This window comes from Bufo bufo, chromosome 1 (genome assembly GCF_905171765.1).
Source record: "Bufo bufo chromosome 1, aBufBuf1.1, whole genome shotgun sequence".
Lineage (NCBI taxonomy): Eukaryota > Metazoa > Chordata > Amphibia > Anura > Bufonidae > Bufo > Bufo bufo.
Window position 1 is genome coordinate 456760022 of NC_053389.1, and position 20217 is coordinate 456780238.

Below are 20217 nucleotides of genomic sequence, written 5' to 3' on the forward strand. Positions count from 1 at the left end.
AGGCCGAAACATCATCATCAAACGGGTATTTTCGTTTTAAGGCAGAGAGAATAACATTTTTTCTATCTGGTCTACTCCACTCTTTTTTGATAACAGCGGCAATATTTTCATGGACATCAAAACCCTTAATCTTTCTAGGGCCCAGACGTTCAAACATGGAGTCTCTAACAGACTGTGGCTCTTTACAATCATCCAACCCCATGGTGGCTCTCACTACTCTGAGTAAGGCTACTTTCACACTAGCGTTCGGAGCGGATCCGTCTGTGGCTCTTTACAATCATCCAACCCCATGGTGGCTCTCACTACTCTGAGTAAGGCTACTTTCACACTAGCGTTCGGAGCGGATCCGTCTGATGTTTCATCAGACGGATCCGCTCCTATAATGCAGACGTTTGCATCCTTTCAGAACGGATCCGTCTGCATTATAACTTGGAAAATTTTCTAAGTCTGAAAGTAGCCTGAGCGGATCCGTTCAGACTTTACATTGAAAGTCAATGGGGAACGGATCCGCTTGAAGATTGAGCCATATGGTGTCATCTTCAAGCAGATCCGTCCCCATTGACTTCCATTATAAGTCTGGACGGATCCGCTCGCCTCCGCACGGCCAGGCGGACACCCGAACATTGCAAGCAGCGTTCAGGTGTCCGCTCACTGAGCGGAGGCTGAGCGCTGGCAGGCGGATGCATTCTCAGTGGATCCACCTCCACTGAGAATGCATTAGAGCTGAACGGCTGCGTTCAGGACCGCTCGTGAGCCCCTTCAAACGGAGCTCACGAGCGGACACCTGAACGCAGGTGTGAAAGTAGCCTAAGGAGCTAATATTTTCGGCCTGAAAAAGTGGCTTTCCCGCTACATGATCATCAAAGGATTCATCCGATGATGGTCTTTCTCCCTCTTCCTCCAATCCTGACAACAGTTCCTGGTCGCTGGAAGGGGAATAGAAGCGGCTGCAGAGGTGCTGGGGCGATTCTCCAGAAGGCTATTAACCGACTCCCTCACCGACTCCTTAACTTTATCCCGGATCATCTGCTTTAGGCCTTATTCACACGTCCGTTTTTTCTTTCCTGATCTGTTCCGTTTTTTGCTGAACAGATCTGGACCAGATCTGGACCCATTCATTTTCAATGGGTCCTGGAAAAAAACGGACAGCTCAATTTCAGATTTTTTTCAGGACCCATTGAAAATGAATGGGTCCAGATCTGGTCCAGATCTGTTCAGCAAAAAACGGAACAGATCAGGAAAGAAACAACGGACGTGTGAATGGACCCTATGGCTTGTCATAAGAGATGGGGCCTCATCCTCTAGTAGCTTGCCCACGCAGACTTGACAAATAGGTTTTCCCCAGCCTGAGGGTAACTTTTTCTTACAAATAGCACACCCTTTGTCTTTAGATCTGGAAATCCTTCTACTCTCCTTGGAAACCTAAATATAAAAATAGCCTTATAAGAAACTTAAGCTATAGAGATTTTGGGGTACTAACCCCTCTTACCTCACCACGGTACCTAAGATTCATTGGTGGTTTTAGTGAGTTCTGAGCTGCGTCTGTTCCATGATCTCACTCTCTAGTCAGCAAAAAATGAAGACATACTGCTAGCTTCTTCTCCAGCTAGCAGTGTGAGCTGGCTGAACTTAAACTCTGCCGGGCGCGCACCAGCTCTCCCCACTTCCGGTCTACAGCATTGTGCTTCCTCCTGCAACCAAAACCGGAAGTGAAGTCGGCACCAGGAACCGGAAGTGACGTCGGCACCAGCAATTGGAACCGAAAGTGACGATAGACGCCGGCAGCCGAACAAGCGGACACGACCACAGAGGTCCGCGCGTCCAGGAGACCTCCCGACGGAGAAGGGACCGGAGCGGTGGGAACAGTCAGAGGTCCAGGCTCTGCAGCGGCTTCCTGAGAAGACTTATGCCGCCGGGTAGGCCCTCCTCATAAGTACTCACAGGGGGCGCCCTCAGCTCTTCTTGGCGTGGTTGGGAATCAGAACTGGCGTGAGGGAGGTTGGTACTTCCTTTAAAGTGGTTGTGTTTCCTGTCCTGAGGAGGGGGCGGACGCTATCCAAGGTCTGTCATAGGCGAGGGGGAAAATATTTATTACAAAATACTAGTATACAGTCCAATTATACGCTATATCTATATATATATTTATAGATCAATGGTTATAAATATATATACATATAGACGCACACCACAGTACAGTAATGGCACTATAATAAACAAAATAATAATATACAAACCTAACTACACTACACAATTCAATTCCCAATTCCACCCCACACACTATCTATACATTACACTTACTTACACACATACGTATATCAGCAACCCACCCACCTGGCTACTCACTGTCCCTACGGAGTACAAGGGGTAAAACACAAATGGCGGCACTGCAAGGGTTAATACTTGCAGGCCATGGATATAGCCGTGGGTAACAGGTTAGTGTAATACAGGGGTTAATCTGCTGCTGGGAGTTACTGCAGCAGGGGTACAGGGCAGCAGCAGTGAAGGGGTTACTGCTATAGGGGTTAATACAGCCCAGCAAGGGAATGCTGGAGCTGCACAAAGGGAATGCAGGAGAACTGGGGATCAGGGATTGCAGGGGTTAATGCTCTGCAGGGCAGGGAATTCAGGGGTTAAGGATATGGGCAGAAGGGGTTATCAGTGGTAAAGGACCTGAAGGACAGTGCAATAGGGGTTAATGATACTCTGCCAGTTCTCATCTCTAGGGAGCTACTGCTCGTCCCAGGAGAGATCCTCGCTTGCTCATTTTCCTGGGGATCGTTCTCCCTCATCCATGGGGCTGCATCCACTGAAGTTCACTCTACCATGTGTGCCTCTCTTTATGCCCAAATCCCAAGAGCTCTCCCCCCTAGTCCCAAATACTGGACTATATAATAGGGGGGATGGAGTTTGGCCATGGGGCAGAGGTGTGGAAACAGGTTTATGATGTCTCTGGTTAGAAAGCCCTCTGACAAACGGTGCCAGAGAGTCTGCAATCTCTTTGTCCTGAGGTGACCAGCAAACGAGACCATCCTACTGTTTGGGGCCTGGAAAAAAGATGACTAGATACTGATCAGCTGTTATCCTACAGGCTATCAACACAAGTTTTTCTCTAAACATGAGGGATGAACTGTTGATAAGAGTTGATAGGGAATTGAATCTAGGGATATATATACATATCCCACTTGGCCATTCAACACCTATATATATATATATATGTATATATTAGCCATATATATATATATACACATATATGCACAATTATACCACTTCCCTCTACAGCTACATTCACAATTCTGGTATTCTGTTCCAGCATAGGGAGAGAATACTGGACTTGCTATATCTGACATATGCTGGACACCTCCACCGCCTGATGGATCCCATTCACTATAATAGGGTCCTCTGGCAGAATGCTGTCACATTAAAGTGAGTGGGATCCGTGGAGTGGCCGGCGGTGTCTTGCATATGCCGTATAAGTTAATTCCAGTATTCTGTTCCTGTGGCAGAACAGAGTTCCAGAATTACAAGCACAGATGTGGACATAGACTTATTAGACTGTTCCTCCTCAGAAACAAAAATAGAAATGTATGAGACAATTGCTGCTCATACAGTTCTTTTATATATTGCTGTGAAACAAGTATATTTTCTTACTAGAAAAAAAAAAAACTTTTGCGTGCATGTGCCCGTCAAGTTACTCCCCAACCAACATATGCCTCGAGCTCCTGATGGAAAACTGTGAATGGATAATCTTTGACTGAAATCACTTTTAAGGTTCTTCCACATCTGGCTATGAAGTCACAATAAGATAAGTCTTTGAAGTCTCGCCTAAAGCATATGAAACAAAAGCTACCAAAATCCAGAAGGCCCAAGCCACCATCTTTAGATAGTTGGCACTCGCGTGTCTTCATCTAAAATAAATAGTGCTACCTGCAAGGCCTGTCTGACCCGGTCTTAACACAGCTTGCTTTCTCTGATGTATGATTTTCATCAACATCACACTGTTCTTAAAGTATGTTCCATTATGTAATGGCAGACATTTGTTGCATATCTTTAGCAGCAAGAAAAATGGAAAATATAAAAAATCAGCATAGCAGCCGAGAAAAAGGGGCATTAACATAGTTTCATTATTACTAAAATGCATAGGTTATTTCAGGGAGCACCAATTCTTTTGCTTCTCTTTAGGCAGTCCTGATGGTTTGAAAAAAAGGCTATTTAACCCGACCTTTGACGTACTGTTACGTCATGGGAACCACTTCCCGCAATTTGACATAGTACGTCATAGTGATCGCGCGGGCATCGGAGCAGTGCGCGCGCGATCAGTGCAGGGGTCCGGCAGTCAGTGTTAGCCGGGCCCCTGCTGTATCCGCCGGCATCGCTGTAAAATCCGATGCCGGCGGATTAACCCCTTCTATGCCGCGGTCCGCGCTGACCGCAACATGGAAGAGGTTTGTGTCAGGTGAATGATCACATCGAGTCCCCGCGCTGCTGTGGCGGGGACCCGATGCGACACAAGGCAGCCCGATGCCGTGCAGAGGCTGCCCAATGCCTTGCATGGCATTGGGAACTGCCTTCTATGGTAGCCGAGGAGATCAAGCCTCAGGCTGGGTCTCCTAGGCAACCTGTTAGTGTATGACACTGAGTCATACACTAACAGGCAATGCATTACAATACAGATGTATTGTAATGCATTGCAGAGGGGACCAGACCCCCAAAAGTAATGTCATAAAGTACAAAAAGTAAAAAAAAAAAGTGTTTTTAATAAAATTAGTAAAGTAATAAAATTAATAAAGTAAAAAAGAAAAAACGCCCCTTTCCCCTTATTTTATAATAAAAAACAGAAAAGAAAAAAAAACACACATATTAGTTATCGCCGCGTCCGTAATGACCAGCTCTATAAATATATCCATGATCCACCCAGTCCGATAAACACCATAAAAAAATCTAAAAACTGTAAAAAAAAAGGCTTTTTTGTCACCTCACATCACAAAAAGTGCAACACCAAGCGATCAAAAAGGTGTATGCCCCCCAAAATGGTATTAATAAAACCGTCACCTCATCCCGCAAAAAATTAGCCCCTACCTAAGACAATCGCCCAAAAAATAAAAAAAAACTATTGCTCTCAGAACATGGAGACACTAAAACATATTTTTTTGTTGTTTCAAAACTGCTATTATTGTGCTAAAGTGAAATACGTAAAAAAAATATATACATATTAGGTATCCCCACGTCCGTAACAACCAGCTGTTACCTAACAACTCAGGTGAACACCGTAAAAAAAAAAAAGACCCTAAAATATCATTATTTCGTTTTCAAAAATGCTATTATTGTGTAAAACTTAAATAAATAAGAAAAAGTATACATATTAGGTATTGCCACGTGCGTAACGATCTGATCTATAAAAAAGTCACATGACCTAATCCCTCAGGTAAACGCTGTGAAAATAAAAAAAATAAAAACGGTGCCAAAACATTAATTTTTTTGCTACCTTGCCTCACAAAAAACGTAATATAGAGCAATAAAAAAACATATGTACCCCAAAATAGTACCAATAAAACTGGCACCTTATCCCGTAGTTTCCAAAATGTGGTCACTTTTTTGAGTTTCTACTGTAGGGGTGCATCAGGGGGGCTTCAAATGGGACATGGCATTTAAAAACCAGTTCAGCTAAATTTGCCTTGCAAAAACCATATGGCGTTCCTTTCCTTCTGCGCCCTGCTGTGTGCCCGTACAGCAGTTTACGATCACATGTGGGGTGTTTCTGTAAACCGCAGAATCAGGGTAATAAATATTGAGTTTTATTTGGCTGTTAACCCTTGCTTTGCTACTGGAAAAAATTTATTAAAATGTAAAATCTGCCAAAAAAGGGAAATTCGGAAATTTCATCTCCATTTTCCATCAATTCTTGTGGAACACCTAAAGGGTTAACAAAGTTTGTAAAATCAGTTTTGTATACCTTGAGTGGTGTAGTTTCTAAAAGTGTGTAATTTTTGGGTGGTTTCTAATATGTAAGCCTCACAAAGTGACGTCAAAGTGGGTTTTGGAAATTTTCCAAAAAATTTCAAGATTTGCTTCCATACTTCTAAGCCTTCTAACTTCCCCAAAAAATTCTATGTCATTTTCAAAATGATCCAAACATGAAGTAGACATATGGGGAATGTAAAATAATTACTATTTTTGAAGGTATTACTATCTATTATAAAAGTAGAGAAATAGAAATTTTAAAATTTGCAAATTTTTCAAAATTTTGGGTAAATTTGGTATTTTTTATGAATAAAAATGTTTTTTTTTTTTACTTATTTTTACCACTGTCATGAAGTACAATATGTGACGAGAAAACAATCTCAGAATGGCCTGTATAAGTAAAAGCGTTTTAAAGTTATCACCACATAAAGTGACACATGTCAGATTTGCAAAAAATGGCCTGGGCAGGAAGGTGAAAACAGGCCCAGGGTTGAAGGGGTTAATATAACAGAAGGTCCATCCACTGTGTGTTTTTTTTATTACCAAACATATCATAGCTCTCACAGGGGTTGTCAGCAAATATTTCCAGAACACCGACAAAGAAGAGAGATCCTATTTGGGAATCCATATGTTCAAGGAATTCAGTACCTGAAAGCAGATGTGTAAAATATTTTTTAGGATCCCTCTTATGTGTCAAGTCTTAAAGAGTATTCCCATCTGGGACATTTATAGCATACCCACCGGATATGCCATAAAAGTCCAACAGGTGTTGGTGTGAGACCTGCTTCTATTCCTAGAACGACCAGTAATGCAGAGGTGGCTACACATTCTTCATTCACTAAAGTAGCGCTTCTGAAAATGGTCGGCACACAAACAGTATTGTAGAAATCCTGCAGAGAATTTATGGGTTAATTTCCATCTGATCTGTTCCATCTTGGCTGATGTAGGAGGTGGGTCTGTCCAAACGACGTAGGGATTAACAGTCTTTTCGTCCTGCTGCACATAGAACAGAGCGGAGAGGTTCCTGCTCTAGCCAGTTATCCTACAACTCCAGAGACAGGACATTGAGGACTGAGCTTCTGGGTCACATAAAAAAGATTTCTTTATATATTTCTTAGTTTTAATTGTAATACGAGACAAAATATGATCAAAGCAATGCATTTGAGAAGGGATTTTCTAAATTAGACAACTGCTTTAAAGAAGTTTTCCCACTTAAAAGACTTATTCCACATCTATAAGCATCTGACCGCTGGGACTCCCAGCAATCATGGCAAAGGAGTGGTGGTGCGCATGTATGACCACCGATTAATTCACTTCTATGTCTGCGGTACCCCTCACCAACCTCATGGATGATTTCATGATCTCTAGGAGTCCCGGGCTTACAGACTCCCTGTTATCAGACACATCACCCCCTTAAGGGTACTTTCACACTAGGGTTATTCTTTTCCGGTATTGAAATCCGGTAAAGGGTCTCAATACCGGGAAGAAAGAAAAAAGCATCAGTTTTGTCCCAATGCATTCTGAATGGAATGCAATCCAGTCAGTATGCATCAGGATGTCTTCCGTTCCGTCCCTTGTACGGTATTTGCCAAAATCCTGGAACACTACCGGATCCGGCATTAATTTCCATTTCTGGAAATTACCGCATAGCAGGATCCGGTTTTCCTGTCTGCGCATGCGCAGTGTTTTCTAGCTGTGAAAAAATAAATACCGGAAAGACGGATCCGCTATTTCAATGAATAAGTCTTCGTTTGCATACGAATTTCCGGATCCAGCAGACAGTTCCGGCAACTGAACTGCCTGCCGGATTCTTCTGACGCTAGTGTGAAAGTACTCTAAGTTTCCATAGCTTCTTACTGATACTCACAGAAGAAAACGCGTATTCCAGGGCAGTAAAGTAGCAACACGCTTTTGAAAGATACAGCTTCAGAAGATCTCTCATTCCTATAGCAGTGTAAATAGCTGCATAATGATGTTAATGGGTTTTGCAAAACAGCTGCTAGATTCCTTCATAAGTGATTTGTGGCATAACAGGATCAGGCACCTTGCCCCTATCCTCTTTGTGAGCCTATTTAAATTAAGAGACGGTTAGCACATGCTCATGTGATAATTATAAGGTTTCATGCCATTTAACATTTTCACAGCATGAAATAAGCACTTCAGTCTGCATTTTCTAATTTGCAGCCAGATCTGGTGATAATAGTGCTAAATGTGTGGATATAGAAAGGGGAACTTCCTATTACACAGTGAAAGCTCAGTGTTAAAAGTCAGAAGCCACCTTTGGTATATTTGCTGTTTCTGCTAAATGCTATTTTAGTTGCTTGTGATAAGATTGATTTTATTTTAGTTTAAAGCATTGTTTAAACTAATCATTTTTAGTAGATAATATGTAAATATGTATTTATTTCTATATTTTTTTCAGAGGCTTGTGTACAAAAGTGCGGTCATTCCCATCACTTATGAATTAGCTCTTCAGACACTGATTATGTACCATCTTTCAGCATCTTCTATCAATTGCAAAGGGACAGCTTTGAATAAGCTTCTCAGAAAGTATTCATGAAAAACTGTCTGCACTTACTATTTGTCACTTCTGCAGCATTTCTGCAAAATGACTGTTGCAACTGAATAGATGAATGCCAATTTCTTTGTAGGTCAGAGGTACTCAAGTACTTTTTGTAAAGGTCCACATACCTGGATCTTCAGTAGGGTATAAGGAGGGACAGCACCATTGGCTTACAATAAGCCATGCTTTTAATCCTACTCAGTCTCCTATGTGCTCCTCACACAGTAATGGTGCACCCTTAGTGCCCCAGCACAATAAGAATATCCCCTTAGTGCCACCACACATTAGTAATGCACCTTAGTGCACCTCAGACATTATGATGCCCCTTTAGTTCCCTCTACATAGTATGATGCCTCCTTAGTGCCTCACCACACAGTATGGTGCCCTCCATACAGTTGGATGTCCCATAAGAACCCCCTTCACAACAGGATGATCCCTTGGTGCTTCCACAAAGTATGATGCGCCTTTAGTGCCCCTGACACAGTATGATGCCCCTTTTAGGCCGTCCTGCACAGTATGATGCCCTTAACTGCCCCAATCACAGTAGGAGCACCCCCTACACAAAGGGATGCCCTCTAAGTGACCTGAGTGATGTCCCCTTAAGTGGCTCCCACACAATGATTCCACAAGTGTTCTCCCTCACAAAGTGATGCTCCATTAAAGGGGTTACTCCACCTCACCAGTTCAGGGATTCTACTACTCACCAGCCCCAAACTTCATGATATGTAGGGTGGTGTTGACTGAAAGTTTTATGGCACAGGCAAGTAGCGCTAGGATGACATCCCGCCGCTTGCCTGTGTCAGCACGTTTTCAAGCCTGAGCTGCTATGAGTTGCCGTGAAGTAGCTCTGTAGAGCTACTTCCATACTGCACGTGCCCTGGAGCTGTTCTACACAGACTACCAGCACTGATGCTAAGTGGCCAGTATGAAAGCTGCTGTGCATTCATGTCTAGCGCGCTTCTGTGATCCCAGCCACCAGAGAGGCCAGAGTGATGGCCTGCAGTATGCAAGTTCTTTGTGCTATTTTCCATGCACACTTCTGCAATCCCACCCACCAGAGAGGCCGAAGTGATGGTCTTCAGTACACAAGCTCTATGTATTATTTTCCAGTGTAGCTTCCTCCATGCTTCTCATGTTATACATCTCATGGTTATCTCTCAGACTCCTTTTTCTTTTTATTTCAATTTCATATATGCTTAACTTTTCTAAACATTTGACATACATGTATGTCATAATGGCAGAATGGGTATAGTAGGAAGACATAATCACTGTAGACTGTAATCAGTAGCAGATTGCTAACTTAAAATAGGTAGTTTTTGGTGGCAAATTTGGTGGAGGTTTTAGGCTGGATCCATTTCTTGTTTTAGCTGAAAATCCTGCAGGCAGAACTTCTTCAAATCCTCGTCCAAAAAAACTCAGTGTGAACCTAGCCTTAGAGGAGTTTTTACAAGAGTATTAGAAGAATGTTTGGTTGAGGATTTTCTGCTTCCCCATTGACTTCTATGAATTCCATAATCAAATCTGCTTCCAAGAAGTAACGTCACTTCTCAAGCGTTTTTCAAATCAGCTACTGAAAAAAACTACCATTTTACACTGTTTGCACAAGGTGGCTGGTGAGTTTTGAATGTAGATTTAGCAGTGAAAACCATCCGTTTTCCGCTGCTGAATTAGTGGCAGATTTTAGCCATGTGAACATATTGTACCATCACAGTGCCCACTGAAATAGTAAAAGCAGCACTACAAAAAGCTGTAAGCACAAAAGTGGATTTATCCACCCAGCTGACCCTCAGTTGGTCAAAAGAAAAAGGTTTGGGTACAGTGTTAGCCAGTAATAATAAGTCTTGATGCTCTCAAAAAGAGAAATTATTTAAAATATTGTAATTTGATACCTTTTAATGGCTAAAATAAATTATATTATAAGGAAAGCTTTCAAGACTCTGAGGTCCACTCCTGAAGAAGGGCCCTGAGAGTCTTGAAAGCCTGCCTTATGACACATTTATTTTAGTTAGTCATTAAAAGGTATCGAATTACAATATTCTATTTTTGAGAGCTTCGAGTCACTCAGTTGAAAATGTTGCTTTCACACTGGGTGAATAAATCTTAAAAACTTTTGGAGTGCTGCTTTCTTCTTATTTGAGTGGTAAAAAAATATGAGCATTTATCTTGCACGATAAACACTCTAGGTAAAAAAAATACCTGATTTGCTGTTTTTATTCACCTTACCCTCCAGGCAAAAATTTTGAACATGATAAAAAAGGCCTATGTACCCAAAATGGTACTAATAAAAGCCACAGTTTGCCCCCGCAAAATAAAAGGCCATGCACAGTTTTGTAAATGGAAATATTAAATACGGAGTCAGAATATGATGACACAAAGCAAATGTATTTTTCAAAGGGGTTCAGAGCTGAACCCAGACATACCTCCATTTTCACCCTGGCCGCCCCCGTGACAGGAGCATCGGAGCAGTTCATGCTCCGATGCTCTCCTTTGCCCTGCGCTAAATCGCGCAGGGCAAAGGCATTTTTTGGAGATCTGGTGACGTACCGGGCTCTCCATAGGGCTGGCAGGAAGCCCGGTGACGTCACCGGCACTGATTGGCGGGATTTAGCGCTGCCCTAGCCAGTAAAACGGCTAGGGCAGCGCTAAAGCCCGCCCATCAGAGCCGGTGATGTCACCGAACACACTGCCGGGCGGAAGTTTCGACCCGGCAGTGTGTTATTGAAAACAAAAGAACTCGTGCCCTGCGCCATTTAGCGCAGGGCAAGGGAGTGCATCGGAGCATGAGATGCTCCTATGCTAGCCTCAGGGGAGCTGCCTGGGTGAAAATAAGGGTATGTCCGAGTTCAGCTCTGAACCCGGACAACCCCTTTAAGTAGTAAAGTATAAAAAGATATACTGTAAATTTGGTATTGCTGTAATCATGCTGACCCTTACAATAAAGATAATAATTTTTAGCACACAGGGAATGCCTCAAAAACACAAAAAAAGGTAAATGTATATATTTTTTTCAATTTTCAATTTTTTCCTGTATTACAATACAAGGTATGGTAAATTAAAAGGTAATAACTCCCCAATTGACTAAGTTATTTATATATCGAAATTCTTTGTGAGAATTATTTTTTTTACATCATCCCTTAAATTATATCATTAACTTCTCTACAGGAATATTGCACCTGTTTCCTTATTGAGCCTTTTCTGTTCATATGCTATAGAGATTATAGCTGTGAACCATTTAGTGCGCATTCACATGACCGCGCCGTGTTTTGCGGTCCACAAATTGCGGCTCTGCAAAACACGGATGCCGCCCGTGTGCGTTCCGCAATTTACAGAACAGACGGCCTATTATAGATATGCCTATTGTTGTCCGTGATTGCGGACAACAACGTTCTATCTTTTTTGCGGGGCCACGGAATGGAGCAACAGATGCGGACAGCACACGGTGTGCTACTCACATGTTTTGCAGACCCATTGAAATGAATGGGCCCGCACCCTTCCGCAAAATTGCGGAACGGATGCGCCATTCATACAGTTGTGTGAATGAGCCTTTACTGTGGGGAAATCAAACGGTGGCAAACTACTTTGCGTGTGCACCCATGTCTTTATAGCTAACAATATCTGAACCCTTGTTGAACCGGGTAGGAATCTGTGGACAGCTGTAATAATGATTTATGGTACAAAAATACCCATCATAAAATGTTCAGAAGGATTGGGAAAGACCTAAAGGCTAGAAGAAGAATGTGTGAATATATATGGTTATACTACTGATTTCAGTTTTACTAGATGACTTATTAGAAGATCTACATGTCTAATCGATTTGAGCTCACAAGGCATAATAGCCATATGAAAGTATCAATAATAGGTAGATAACACAAAATGCATACAAATTACATCAGTGAGGACAGTGTGTGCATGTATGTATATATGTACGGTATGTATGCATGCGGTAAGTATATACACAGCATGTATCAATTTACATTCTTTAGCAATTAGACTATATTCTGTTTGTAATACGGAAACCAATTCATGTGATGTTGGAATATAGTTAATTTGACAAAACAATCCCACAGGGAATCAGTAGTTTAATTGGAAGCCTCTCAAGTATAGGATAACTTCCTCTTTTGCAATCACTGTGTTAGGGTTGTATGCGATCAGTTTACAGACATTTAGACAGATTGCCTTTATGTAAACAGAATTCAGGGCGCACTATGAGCCTTTGAGCATGACCACTGAAGAGGTAAATGTCAATGAAGATTAGCTGTAATTGCAAAAATCTACCCTAACTGCACTGCTGAATTGGTCGAAAATGAAAGAAATGTGTAATAATTGTGTAAACTTTCCTGAAGTCCACAAATGTCTATCTTGGGATTTCCTACATTATTCATGTTAGAAAAGTCACTTTGCTTTCCATTTCCTAAGAGATTGCGGATATCCTACTTTTACACTGCTTGCTTATCTCTGTGTTCTGGATGAGCACAGTTATACTTGCATTGTATGACTATTACAGAATTCACTTGGTATTATGTATTCCTTTGCCTTAGGCTACATGCACACGAACGTTGTTTGTATCCTTGTCCGTTCCTTTTTTATTTTGCGGATAGGATGCGGACCCATTCATTTCAATGGTTCCGCAAAAAACGCGGACAGCACACTGTGTGCTGTCCGCATCAGTATGTCAGTTTCGTTGCTCCGCAAAAAAAATAGCGCCTGTCCTATTTTTTTCTAGTTTGCGGACAAGGATAGGCATTATTACAATGGATCCGCAAAAAAAACGTCTTCCATTTTTTTGGCGGATCCGCAATTTGCAGACCGCAAAACACACACGGTCTTGTGCATGTAGCCTTATGAAGAAACTCACTAGTATTATTTACTATGTTATTTATGGTTATATGTTTTTCTGGCACATTTTTTTATTCATTTTAAGACCCGCAGAAAGGACCAGGGGTAATTTTCTGCTTCTGGAAGAATGGCAGTTCACACCTGGATATAGAGGAGTAATGATAAATGACATTGAGGGTTATAAATAATTTAGCATTGAATGATGTATAATTGATCTGAGAAAGGTTGAACTTGATGGACATATTTTTCAACCTTTGTAATATTGTTAGCTGCTCCTTGTTTATATGCTCTTCATAGTGAAAAATACTCTATTCAAGATGTAACAGTCCCCTACAATGCCTGGACCCACAGTGCTGACCATACTTACCTGGTCCCCACTGCCGGAGAATGGGAAGGAAACTGGCAGTAGGGGACAAGTATGGTCAGCATTGCAAGTCTGGGCATTTTAAGGGGGGGTATTGTTAAGTTTTGGATAACTCTAATTCTCATGTGTCATTTTCTCCACTGCATAAGGGACATTTACCACCCCACCACCCAAATACTTGCTCTCACTGCAATCCTGCATTAGCAGCACTGCATGGAAAAAAGTATTGGGACATCACTCTTACAGGAGTTTTTATGACATCCCATTCTAAATCCATAGACATTAATTTGGAGTTGGACTCGATTCGCAGCTTAAATGGCTTTCCACAATATTTTGCAGTGTGTCTATGGGAATTTTTGCCCATTCATCCCAGGCTAGGCCAACTTTTGAAAAACAACCCTATATCATTGTCCCTCCTCCACCAAACTTTACAGTTGGCATACTGCTGTCAGGCTGGTATTGTTCTCCTGGCACTCGCCAAACCCAGACTTGCCCATCATACTACTAGATAGAGAAGCATGATTCATCACTATACAGAACACGTTTCCACTGGTCCAAAGGTCAGTAGCGGTGTTCTTAACACCTGCTTGGCCATGAAAACCCATGCCATGAAGCTCCCGATGCATAGTTTTTGTGCTGATGTTAATGCCAGAGAAGGTTTGGAACTCTGCAGAGTCAGCAGAGAGAGACTGGTTGCAACAGTGGTAACCATATTCAGTACCATGCTGGAATTTAGTGAGCTCTTTAGAACGACCCATTCTTTCACAAATGTTTGTAAAGGCGACTGCATGGCTAGGTGCTGGATTTTATACACCTGTTGCAATGGGACTGAAAAAAAGACGAATTCAGTGAGTGTGTCCCAATAATTTTCTCTATAGAGTGTTGCTTCTATTTTAGTCGGTACATAACTGGTTTTTGTCTTAAGCTAAAAGGTATGAAATTATTTTGTGGTTGCAGACAGAGATTTTGTGTTGTTTTATTTATTTCCCGTTTGCTTATGTAGTGCCAACATTTACTGTATGGTTGTGAAAGGTTGTCCACACTCACATCAGATCTTGTCCCCAGTATCTAGCTTTCTGTATCTCACATGCAAATTAGGGCCAATATCATAGTAAGCCACATAACCTATCATTATATTATTGGACAGCGGGTTCAAAACGGTGAACCTAGAGGAAACTTGTACAAAGAAAACCTACAAATCCTATGCAGGTGTTGCCTTTGGTTGGATTCAAACCCAGATTGATAAATTGTGTCAATATTTGCCTTGCTATAATTGTTTGCCCATTATTTTTATGTTATTTGTACCCCGACCTACCCAATATCTGGACAACTCTGAGCAGTGAAATGCAGTTCGCCACTGAAACAGCCTCCATCGTCTTCCTTATCAGTGGCATACATAATAGGGCCTGAGGAAGGTTGTCGGACATATAGACTGCTAGCAGCAGGGCTTCTAAAGAGCATTTTAGGAAATGAATTACTATATGTAGTTCAGGCAAGTTTAGAATGACGGCAAATCTCTCTTGAATTGCTTGTTTTCTTTTGCTTTGGGCAGTGTTGATGCACTCCAAATGAAAATAACAGTTCAGTTAAATATATTATGCCTTATGATGTTAATAGCCTCCCCGTGAACTCCCATGGTTGCTGTAAGTTTCAGATCAAATTAAAGATGGGAATTTTCGAGACTTAGCTAGTTCTTTGAACACTTCATTGTAGGACAATGGCTTCAGGCCATGACGAGATATAAATTAGTTCATTTTGCCGTACAGCAGCCTAAATTGCATGTAAATATTACTCTATGAAAGACTGTTATTTACTTTGATGTGTTTAATCCAGTTTCAACCAGTAATTGCATTTGGACATTGTCATTTTAAGAGGGAAAGTCACTGTGAAGATGCAAACAATTTTTTGGGTGTCTGTATATATATAAAGTGTTAAGTTTAATATTCATCCAGGCTTTCATAACGTACATGAAGATATTTATTTCATGCAAAATTATATTAGTAAGGCTCGGGATCTACGGTGACTTTCCGTAATTCAGTTTTTTTCTGTTTTAACTGTTGAATGTCTGCTGTGCTCTCTTAGATGTTCCTCTGGCCTACAGCTGTAGATGGAAAGTTGAAATTGGTAAATCTAAGTTGCAAAATTCAAACTGTAGCCCTAGAGTAAAATGCGCATGGAGTTATATCCAATTGGACAGGATGGACGTATAGTCAAATACGCTCCTTGATACAGAAATATACTTAAGAATAGAATTGCACTTGACATCGGATCAACTGTGGTTGTGGGAAAATGGCAGCATTACCATGACTCACACCGCAATTTACATGTTTCCTACTAAGAAAAAGGTTGTAAGCATCATCACACTTTTGTCACATTTTCCATTTACGCTGGGAAATATTGAAGTCTATGTGAGTAATGACTTCCATTTTATTGTGAATCATAGGTAACTCTGTGTTGCTGATGAGTTCTAGCCTTAAGGCCCCTTTACATGGTCTGACAATGGGGGCAATTATCGGGAAGGAGAATTTCTAGGAACACTTGTTCAAAATGTTTGCACTGTATAAAGATGCCGTCGATCAGGGGTGAGCTGGGACCTTAAAGGGGTTATCCGACCCCTGAAATGCCCCCCCCCCCCCCCCATATGCCCGGGCCCCTCACACACAATGGACTTACCTGGCTCTCCGGCACCTGCGTTGCTCCTGGTCCCCACACGGCCGCCGCTGCTTCTCCCCATGCGCAGATGAAAACATCCGGTGTTGGGGGTAGGGGCAGCCAATAGCGGGCGGTGACGGGAATGATATTTCCGGGCAGGAGATCATTCTGTGTAAACAAGGATCTGCTGCCTAGACACAATACAGAGGCGATGATTGCTGCATGTAAATGCTGCTCTCACCTCCGGTTACTATGAGGGAATTATCAAGAAGAAACCATTTGTTCCTCATATTACCTGCACAGACGCAAATGATTTTCATTTTATGTTTTTGAAATTTAGAGCCTCAAATATCTTGTAAAACTGCTATGACGTGTCAGGAGATGTTTTAAAACAGCTGGAAGAGCCACAGGATGCAGGTCACTGCTATACCACAGAATTAAGGAAGGAAAATGCCAAACTTGAGTTTGACTGCATTCTATTCTTTCATCAGTAGACTTATCTGCCTTTATCTTTGCTATAATTCTGCCAAAAATAGCTGAATGCTCAGGCTTCTTTTTGTATGGGAGAATGGATTATAAAAGCCTTTCTTCGGTATTACTTTTCATTAAGCCGTAACAGTTGCTCAGTTCTTTATTTTTTTGCATCAGAAACCCGTTTCTCTTTTCACCCCAGTCACATACTGGACTGTAGCAGGGAAGACTTATATGCCTTATAAATACCAATGAGAACACAGTCTACAGGCACCACAGGAACTAATTCATATTTCATATCCATTCTGAAGCAAGAATTCTTTGAAATATTTTTCTTACAATTTGGCCCTCCAGAAGTTTCTTTTGTTGCTTTAATTTAACAGTATTGAGTGCATGTCTTTTTTTTAAAGAATTTTTAAATTTGTTTGCAATTGCGTGGAGAATTGTCTTTTCGGGATATACAGTATTTACTGAAATTTAGTATAAACATCTTGTGCAAAATGTGTCATTGATAGTTCTGAGAATGAAGAAAGGAAACAAACATTCAACCCTTCTACAGAGCAAGTGTCTCCCATAGCTGTGTCTTCTTCTCTTCCATGTTTCATAGAACCAGTTTGGCACAGTATACTGTTTTCCACCCACTGTTAACTCCAATCACAGGCTGTTAACCCCTCGGACACAGTGGTTAATTCACCATGGCCTCTGATTGGTCATTTACCCGGAGTGGGCTGCTACTGGTGGCCAGACGTCTTCCCAATGATGAGGTTATGGAAGCCGTTTGGCCTCTATGCAAGCCTGGGGATTGTGGAAGCTCCCAGACCTGTTATCATTAAGTTTCTTTTAAGTCCAGCCTAAATTAAAAATTCTTATTACCCTCCCCCTTCCCTATTTTAATAAAATATTAATAATTAATTGGCTCTTCCGCCTCCAAAAGCTAATAAACGAAAGAAGTCTTTACCCCGTATTGTGAATAGCATAATGGGAAAAAAAAATTCAATATGGACAATTTGGTTCATTTCCCAAGACAAATTTCATAAAAGTGATCAAAAAGGACATACCCCAAAATGGTATCAATGAAAGCCTCGCAAAAAATGACTCCCTTATACAGTTCCATGGATGGAAATTTAAAATTGTTATGGGTGTCAGAATATGACAAAGAGAAAGTTGTTGATATCGCTGTAATCATACTGACCCAAAGAATAAAGCTAACATGTCATCTTTACTGCTTAGTGAATGACCTGTAACCGAAACCCATAAAACAGTGGCAGAATTGAGTGTTTACCCATTTACATTTAATTTAGATTTCTGTCTTCCAAAGAAAAAAATACAGAAGATGTCAGCATTTGAAAAAGTGCTAGATGCTTATCTAATGATAAATGACAATAATAATTATAAATTATTTAGCAATGAATAATGTAAAACTGGACATGTCTTTTATCAACCTCAGTGAATACGTAACTTTGGATATGACTGGTATTGCATTCGTAATTTTTTTGGATGTAAGCACTAAAGTCACCATTTTTGCTGATCTCATTTAAATTTTCTATTTCCAGTATCCTGCTGCCTTGATGAATCTGGGTGCCATTCTTCATCTCAATGGTAAATTAGAAGAAGCAGAAGCCAACTACCTCCGAGCTCTTCAGTTCAAGCCGGATGATGGTATCACTCAATCTAACCTTCGCAAGTTGTGGAATATCATGGAGAAACAAGGTCTTAAGACATCGAAAACGTGACAAAGAGAACTAGAGACTTTTGATCAGATGTTAGTTTCTAATATTGGACATGAAGGGATCAGAGGGGCTATCAGCTAGGCATCCTGCAAGTCTCAGAAAAGCCCACGTGATGTTAGGAAAGTGTTTTGCCTTTTGGCAAAGTAGCTGTTAATGTATAAAAAAAAAAAGGAAATGATGATGACAGGGATTGGAAAATTTCCAAAAGGGATTAGGAAATGCTTGCATTAGCCCGAATAATGAAAGGCACTTAAAGTGAGGTCTGTCTTCCTCACAATGCAACTGGTTGTGCATAATTCTTGGGTAGGCTGAAATTGATAGTACGTAGTTTCTAAAATTGTAATACAAAGTATAACAATATACTGTAGGTAACTTCAATACTAAAAAACTGTTTACATTGATTCTATTACAGAGCTAATTCACTAAGTTTATTAAATATTTTGTCTAATTATTTTCTGCCAAACCAAACAGTTTTCGGTAGGGTTGATCTTTCTCGCCCGTTCTGTTGAAATTATCTGCTTATTTCTGTTTGTTTGGGTGTGTGACTGAGCTCAAGCCATGATAAATGACTTCTAACAAAAGCAATGCATCACAATCCATTATCAGTCTATCTAATATTCTGTCTCCATCATAGTTACACTTAGTACTGGGCAGTTTGTTTTAACAAGGAAAAATCAAAGAGTGACACAAACCATGTCCTGCCTCTGCTGGAAGTTTAATATGTGGTAGTGAGTGAAGGTGATGAAGGAACTGATTTTTTATTTTATTTTTTACTTTCCGTGTCTGTTTTAAAATCCATACAATTTTCTTTTATGTTGAGGCTAATAAAATATTTATTTTGTAAGAATGAAAATGATTGATCCACACAATATTGTCTTCTACTGATTTCTATATAACGTTGGCTTAAGATGCAGTTATTGTTACACAGCTGTAGAATAACTAAAAGTGTTCATAACTCCTGAAACGTATATGGGTGGTATGGGAATGAGACTATTACCTACCTAATATAATCACAGTCACATTTCTCTATTAGTTCCAGTGCAGTCTTTCAGTTTATTCTGGTGTTTTTCTATAAACCAGCAGAATTAGAACAACCGGCCTCATTTATCCAAATTGACTAACAGAAAAGCAGGGCTTGTTGACCATAGCATCCATTTAGTGTTCACCTTGCAGTTTTCTTTAATTGAAAAGTTACACTATGATTGGTTTCTATGGGCCAAATGAGGTCCAGTGTTCTGTCATACACTCATATGAATTGGGTTTGACTGGAAAGGTGTCCATATATGCACACTGCCATTCCATTTGCTGCAGATAGCCAAGCCCTGTACCCGGGTATCTCTGGCAGTCTCATAGGATTGAGTGGACCCAGAGTGCACATGTATAACTGCCACTCCTTTCAGTGAAGGGAAGATGGGGTCTGTGAGGGTTAAAACGGTCAGACCCCTGACAGTCAGACAATTATCCCCCATTCCGTTGATAGATGTGTTTATATTGGGACACCCCCTTTAAAAGAATAATATTGGCAAATCTGATGAAATTTTATTGATTCTCACTTTGCATTCTACGCCGCTCTTTCAGGCACTAGACATTATATACACTTATCAGTTTTTTTACAGTGTTACTTTACTGCATGAAAATAGGAC

At 40.9% G+C, this 20217-nt stretch overlaps 1 protein-coding gene across 1 annotated transcript in view; it reads left to right on the forward strand.

Annotated features, from left to right (window-relative positions):
• Nucleotides 1–19427, forward strand: part of TMTC2 (transmembrane O-mannosyltransferase targeting cadherins 2) — a 315620-nt gene extending 296193 nt beyond the window's left edge. Inside the window, exon 11 of the mRNA XM_040413087.1 lies at nt 18398–19427. Coding sequence (XP_040269021.1) covers nt 18398–18577 — 180 coding nt within the window. The 3' untranslated portion in view covers nt 18578–19427. The remainder of the gene's footprint in view (nt 1–18397) is intronic.
• Nucleotides 19428–20217: the final 790 nt, after the last annotated feature.